General features: G+C 33.7%; 1 protein-coding gene across 1 annotated transcript; it reads right to left on the reverse strand.

Annotated features, from left to right (window-relative positions):
* Positions 1-3,584: 3,584 nt before the first annotated feature.
* On the reverse strand, positions 3,585-7,003 carry LOC126884537 (uncharacterized). Its single transcript, XM_050650495.1, has 2 exons — positions 6,770-7,003; positions 3,585-6,084 (listed from the first exon to the last, which is right to left on the reverse strand). Exon 2 carries the CDS (start codon positions 6,063-6,065, stop codon positions 3,672-3,674), a length of 2,394 nt encoding a protein of 797 aa, XP_050506452.1. The 5' UTR covers positions 6,066-6,084; positions 6,770-7,003; the 3' UTR covers positions 3,585-3,671.
* Between the last annotated feature and the right edge of the window lie 1,178 nt (positions 7,004-8,181).

Raw genomic sequence — 8,181 nt, forward strand, 5'->3', positions numbered from 1 at the left:
ACTTATTACGAGTATTTTGGTTTTCCGTATGTTCAGATCCAGACCTGCCTCCCTACAACTCTCAACGACACTATCAAGTAGTGTTTGCAGATCTTCTTGACTAGAATCTAGGAGTACTGTATCGTCCGCATATCGCAAATTATTGATGTCTTCACCGTTCACATAGATTCATTGCCTTCCGTTTTTCTATTACATGCTGCAGAACGAACTAATATGTTCGTTATAACTAATATGTTTCGTATGTGCACCATCTTTCTGCACGAAATCCATTTTGTTCTTCTATGTCTTCGTATTTTGATTCTATTCTTTCTTTTATTATTAGACCGTACAACTTCTCCACTGAGATGGTGACAGTTATTCCCCTATAATCGGAGCATATGCGTTTATCTTCTTTCTTGAATATTAAGCTGATGTATCCAACATTCCTATCATCAGGGATATTTTATCTGACTTAACGATGAACTGAGTGAAATGCATCGTTCCCCGTTAGAGGTCAGTCTAACCATAGTCCGGTATAAATATTTGAATAGTTATACCATCTTCTCGGTGCGTTTTAATTCAAATCAGTCTTCTTGCGAAGCTTCTTTGATAAAGGGTAGACTCCGAAACACGGTGTCAGAGGATGGTAAAACACTCTGTTTGAATCAAAACGAAACCGATTATTTTCATTTTTGTTTTATACCATACTCTGTATTTATTGCAGTACAAAATGATACCGTGTCGTATGGGTAATGTGCGATGCATTGTTGGAATATTTTCCAAGCGTCGCTCGCCCGTTTGGTACTTTAGTACCTGGTTTAACAGATTACTGGATTCGTTGTCGACACTCATTTCACTCATTTCATAAAATATCCGTTTTAATTTTTTATTTTTTTTAGTTTTTTATTTTTGTCTTACATATTTAATAGACTTAGAGACAAAAATATTGCATAGTTTATTTTGAGTCTGGTATTGAATTATATTTTTTCCTTTTGACACTCTTTATCATACGCTCCCCCCCCCCCCCCCCCCCCCAACTATAGACAGCAAAGTTATGGGAACATACAACTTATACCTTCGCAGCTAATTTTGGCAGAATGTTTGATAAAAATACTTACAATTATTTACAGGTAATATTGTCCGACAGATTTTTAAGAGTACCTACTCCATTTGTCGGACGCTCCAAAGTTGACGATTTTAGGCATTTTCTCTCCGCGCGCCCCTCTTACGAAAATTTTCCGTACTAGAAAAGTAGGCCCTGGTCTAAAATATATGCTAGAAGTTAACACAAAATTAAAGAATAATATTTTCAGATCTTGTTCAATTCTTACTTTACTTCAAAAGGGGAAATTATTCAAGCTGGCGAAGTTATTTTGCTTCAGTAATAAAAGTACAAATCGGAATAAATACAAAACACTAATGACGTTAGATGTAGCAGATTATATTTTGAAACATTCAAAAGACAGACATTCATTCATCTCCAATAAATTGTAATAGTTTTTTTATAACTATGTTTATTTACAATATACATAATATCAGAGTACCTATTAACTAAATATGATGCGGGTTTTGGGCATGATGGAGAAACATCCAATGATGTCTCACCTTATTCTATTTAGGTTTTAGTTTTGAAGTAGGTCTTTGGGCCAGGTTCTATTTAGTCTCCTTGTGGCAGGGCCACTGTTGAATAATTCCATTACTAACTCATTTAATGGTGAATGTTATGTTCATTTTGTGACTGCGTGGCTTGATGGATTTCTTCTCTTATAAAAAGAACCTTTAAGTCGTAGTGAAGTGTGTTTGATTACTTAGGTACCGTGGTGCATCCACTATTGATCTTAGAACTTTAGACTGAAATCTTTGGATGATATTCAGCGATGTTTACTTTGCATAGCCCCATACGTATAGCACAAAGTAGTATATGCAAAAGGCAGATTGTCATAATGATCTTTAACATCCGAAACAGATAGGCACTAGAAGAAGATAGGTATAGTCCGTAGTACCAAATAGGTTTGAGTATAGAATAGAAGAATTTTGTTTTGAAAGTTGCGTTTTCATTTGCATCCAAGGAGCAAATACATTTGCCGGAATTTTAAACAGAGCTGTCTTCTTTTGGTCTGGATATGTTTCTTCCCAATTAGACCTTGGCGGAGGCCAAGGTATCTAGCGTCTGTTACTGTTGGTAGCCGTACATTATCCATTCTCACAGGTGGGCATATTTGAGATGATTTTGTATTGCTTACTTTTATTGGCCATTTTGTGTACCAATCAGTGAGTATGTCCAGATGGTGTTACAGGTCTTGTGTATGGGATCTTCATTTACAGATAGTAATGCTACGTCATCAGCAAAGATAGCAAAAATTGTAGTTAATAAATTGTAATATACATAACGCATTCCATCCTAACATATACCTAACAAAATTATTCATCCTAACAATAATATTCAGGAATAAAAAAATACACAATAAATGTAGTAATGAAACACAGACTTACTCACAATCATTTAATTATACTTTGACGACCGGTTTCGATCTCTACATTATACAGATCATCTTCAGGTCGGCGTTACAAGTAGTTAAATGCTACAATAAAGAAAACCAGAGTTAGAACATTATCTGGTTGCACAAGTGTTAACAGAAAGCCAAATTCGAAAAAATTTTTTGCAATAAAGGTTTTCAACTGTTGACATTTCAGAATATTGATACCTACAAATGCACACCTATGAGTTAAAATGCTCATAAGCATATATGAGCAAATGGGTGCATGTAGTTTGTGAGTTTGTGTTGAAATTTAAATTATTAACAATTAAAACAAATTAAACCATTAAGCAAACTTAAATATGCATCCAAACTCAAATAGCAATAACAAATAGATAGTAATATTGTTCAAACCTACTTACATGCCGTAAGTACCTACGGCATGTAAGTAGGTTTGAACAATATTACTATCTATTTGTTATTGCTATTTGAGTTTGGATGCATATTTAAGTTTGCTTACACTTAAATATGCATCCAAACTCAAATAGCAATAACAAATAGATAGTAATATTGTTCAAACCTACTTACATGCCGTAAGTACCTACGGCATGTAAGTAGGTTTGAACAATATTACTATCTATTTGTTATTGCTATTTGAGTTTGGATGCATATTTAAGTTTGCTTAATGGTTTAATTTGTTTTAATTGTTAATAATTTAAATTTCAACAGAAACTCACAAACTACATGCACCCATTTGCTCATATATGCTTAACGTAAGAGCACCGAATTCCGACCGGTTATAAGTGGTATATATAAAATTGTTTGAAAGATCAATTCCGAATCATTGAAATTTAAAGTAATTCTGTCTATAAGCTATTATGCATTATTAATTCTTACTAGAGCCAAATTTATAATAATAACAGTAGTCATTTCAACAAAATTGCTTATTTAAGAAACCAAATGCAAAAATTTCGCAAATAGCCGTTTTCCGTCCACATTAATGATTTTTTCCCAATTCCGTCCACAAGAGTACCGTTATCCGTCCTATTTATTTAGTTATGACAAAAAAACCCATTATGAATAATTTTTAAATAAATTTGCAAAAAAATGGCCAAAAAACAAAACAAATAATTTAAAAATAAGTTTTATTTAAGTACAAAGTTTTGAAACGAACTTAATGACTGCAAATGAATTAAATAATAAAAAAAAAAGACTTCATTTTTTTAGGTTTTCAATTTCTGGAACTTCATAGGCGCCGCGTTTATTTATGAGTGAAGGTCTCGCAATCTTACAAACTACATCATCAAAGTCATAATTTAAAATGTCATCTCTATCTGGCCATTTCCAGTACTTTCCATTCATAGTCATACTTTTAACTCTCAAAGTATCATTGCTTCGTTCCAGAACTACACCAGGGAAATATTCACTGTCGTACTGAACCAACACAAAATCGTCCTTTGAATATATTTCTATATTCTTTTTATTTATGTTTTCCGTATTATTATTACCAGTATCTATGCCTGGTGTGTGTTTTGGAGGACACTTTTTCTTTTTTGCTTGTTGAATCTCTGTTTTTGCTTTCCTCTTTCGGATTCGTTCACATTTCTCATTTTCTTTTTCCTCTTTTTCTTTTTTGAGTCTTCGTTGATGTTCCATAAATTCATCACTTATAGCTACTGTAGGATAAATCTTTGGTTTTTTCCTTTCCTTGGTGTCTTCTGTGCTATTATTTTTTTTCTTTGCAGAACTTTCCGGCCAAAATAGTGCTTTTTTGAAAGGTGTTGGATATTTACTATTATTCTCTGATGTTGTTGTAATTTGCTTAAGTGGGGTTTTTTCTTGATTTTGTACTTGTCTTTTTTGATCAGAATAAACTATACCTATTGAATCATCTTTTAATGGGCTATTACAAGGAGTTGTGTTTACTATTTTGTTCTTAGGTGGTGTTTTTTCTTGGGGTGAACTTACTGCTAAATAATAGTCTATATTCTCACAATCATTGTTCTTGGATGCTGATGGACCAGGTTTTGGCGAACTAGAATTGCTATTCTGTGAAGGAATTAAGACCAATGCTCCATCTGCTTTGACTGTAGCTTCAATTGTATCATTATTGCAAAACCAAAAGTTTTCATCGAAGTGTATGTCAACAATGGTCTCGTTAGCAGCATTAATTGGCAAATTGTTTTCCAAAGTTTTATCATGATCGACATTTTGTGGATGAAGACTCTTCCAGAAATCATACAATGCTACATATTTTTCTTCTAGTTGGGCCGCTGATTCAGCAATCCTAAAACGGTTAACAACCTCTGGCTTTAAACGTATCTCTACCTCTCGAAGTAGTTTAGAATCATAAACATTAACAGTTGTAGTGGATGTTGATTCAGTTATTTTATCATCAGAATCTTTTTGTTCTATTGGTTTTATTAATTTTGAATAATCAATGCGATTTTCGTTAAACGGAAAGAGTCCACATGATTCAAATGCACTTTTTATTATCGATGTACAGACTGTAGCCTTCAAAGTTTTGTCTAAGAGTTTTGCAAACTCAGCCCGTTGAAGTTTTCTTCCGTTATTCTCCATACGCCAAGATCGAACATCTTTTCGCCAGTTATTTTTAATGGGATAAAAAACACCAACATCTAACGGCTGTAATCGGTGAGTTGCGTTGGGGTAAAATGCTGTTAAAATAATACCTTTTTCTTTGCAGAATTCAGTAATAGGCAGATTGATGTGGGAAGAGTGTCCATCCAGAAACAATATCACTGGGAGTGGAACACTGTTCTTTTCCAACCAGGGAAAAAATACATTTGTAACGTATTCATAAAATGTCTCACTTGTCATCCAACCAGATTCAGAGTGCCCAACTCCCCACTGGTTTGGCATGTTCGTTATTATTGCAGCTGACACATACCGTTTGTAGGGATACAAAACTAATGGCGGAGGTACAGAACCATCAGCTCCAACAGTTAGCAAAACTGTAAGACATTCTTTTTCGTCATTAGCTATGCGACTGTATACCTTTTTTGCACCTTTTCTAACCAACACTTGTTTTTCTTGAGGGGATAAATAGAAACCACTTTCATCACAATTGAATATTCTCTTGGGGTTTTCAAGAATGTGTAAAAAATTCATTTTTGTCATATAATCCCGAACTTGGGTAAACCAATTTCTTATATTTTGTTCCGTAACTGCGGCTCTACAAGAAGATAGTGATTGTGGAACACGTTTTGAAATTTCTGGATGACGAGCGAGAAAACCATTGTACCATTTTTTACCAGGTATGTAATTTTTAAATGGGGTTTTTCGTTTCAAATTTTGAATTAGTTTTGAAACAGAATCAACAAGTTGAGATCTTGTTACCGGGAATCCCACGTTACCCATTTCGATTATCCATTTTATAATCAAGTCTTCTTCGGAACTGGACAAAACTGTTGGCCCTCCAATATTGCCCGGAGTTTTGTACTTTTCTTTCATAGTATCTAACAAAGTACTTTTAGGCACATTGTATATTTTGGAGGCTTGTCGAATACTTAAACGTTTCAAATTAATATCTTCTATAGCTTTTTGGATATTCTCTCGGGGATACTTCATCCGCTTTTTGTATACCATAGTTGCAGATAATAAAAAACTGAAAAAAAAATATTTTATTAGTTTTTATTTTATGGGGTCGGTAACAGGAGTTTGAGGTAGCTCTGTCCGTCCACCATGGACGGATATAGGACAGAAGGTTCCTGTGTCCGTCCAATTCCTTTAAATGAGTTTTACTAATTAGATAGTCATTTTTATCATACTTGATAATACAAACTGAGAGGAAGAACTACCATAAACATTTTTTACAAATAAAAACTAAACCAAACTTACACATTAAATCTAGAATAGGTAATAAATGCATCATTCTTGGGTTAAATTTTAAATTGAATTTTCGAATTCACTTAATAGTTGACACTAATTTTCTTAAAATGAGTTGTACCTATAATAGGTCGTATTTAGGTTTTTAAACGGAGCAAAATATATATTATGGTTAAAATATGTCGGATTATATTATTTAACTAAGACTTATATTTACAAAGCGTTTGAAACTGAAGGAGTTAATCCCTAATACCGTCCGCTAGGACGGTATCAAGAACCCCTTGATATTCTGCATTACCCTATTCCGTCCACTTTAATTTCGGTAATAAAATCTATTGTTCGAAAAAAATTACAAAAATATATGTATATTTACAATAAATAAATATGAAAGATTCTAATAAATAAGTAAAAACATAACTGTTAAACGTAGTATCTATAAAATATGGAAAATAAGTATTCCTTACCTTTATGTTTTTTTGGAATCAGTATAGCTTAAAACAAGACATGCACTTGCAATGAACTGAATCGCACTGACAACAGTAAACGTAAAATGTCTGCGTGCTAAAAGTAGAATGAGTGGGGATATAACCTATCAAAAATTCTACTCGGCCGTCTGATTGCGACGAAACTCTGAGGTATAGAGCGCAATTTCTTTGTCGGACGGAATTGGGAGACCGGACGGTATACGGTGCTTTTACGTTATGAGCATTTTAACTCATAGGTGTGCATTTGTAGGTATCAATATTCTGAAATGTCAACAGTTGAAAACCTTTATTGCAAAAAATTTTTTCGAATTTGGCTTTCTGTTAACACTTGTGCAACCAGATAATTTTCTAACTCTGGTTTTCTTTATTGTAGCATTTAACTACTTGTAACGCCGACCTGAAGATGATCTGTATAATGTAGAGATCGAAACCGGTCGTCAAAGTATAATTAAATGATTGTGAGTAAGTCTGTGTTTCATCACTACATTTAATATGGACTCACATATGCAACCCATTCAATATTTAAATACACAATATTTCAAAGATAAAAATAACCAAAAAAATGATTGGAGATAAAATAGGCAATATTTTTGTCCCTGACTATATTTATATTTCTGAAACTGTTTTTGGAAAATATATTTTACATTTTTTGTTACCAACCAAATATTTGGTTACACAATATGTAGGCACCTGTTTAAAAAAATCCTATTTTAGAAATGTTTGTTTTGCCTTTTGTTCAATTCTTACTTGACTTCAAAAGGAGGAATTATGCAATATGGCCAAGTTATTTTCCTATAGTAATAAATGTACAAATCGGATAAAATACACAACACTACTGACATTAGATGTTGCACATTATATTCCGTTTACCAATTTTTAATATTTCGTGTGAATACAGTTAACATTCTTCCCTATTCGCGCCTCCCTTTTCGCTCCTGTCGACATAATAAATATGCAGCCGGCAACAATAGCGGGCGCCTAACGAAATATTGCAGGTAGGCAACCGTAGTTCCCTCGTTTTGATTTTTTGATGGCCGAAAAGAGATTAACGGCTTGATATATTGACTTCCGCGTCATGCACGGAATTGAAAGGTGCCATGACGTCAATGAGAAACGACGTCACGTGTCACTGACACTGTTGACACTGAGAAAATAATTATTGAGAGTTTGTGTTCGCTGGGAAATCTTTGCATGATAGGAGTATGACCACAGAGTGCAATGCCGCAGATTGGAGGGTAGTGGGAGGATTGTGGGGGGATTTCAATTTATTAAAGTTGAGGATCATTCAAACGATATCCCAGACGACACGCGAACTCAATGTCAACAGCTTTTCAAATTGTAATGGAGAACAATGGTCATTCTTTCGTTCCATTATACCTAAAATGTATGAA

The sequence above is a fragment of the Diabrotica virgifera genome, chromosome 5 (genome assembly GCF_917563875.1).
Source record: "Diabrotica virgifera virgifera chromosome 5, PGI_DIABVI_V3a".
NCBI classification, from domain to species: Eukaryota; Metazoa; Arthropoda; class Insecta; order Coleoptera; family Chrysomelidae; genus Diabrotica; species Diabrotica virgifera.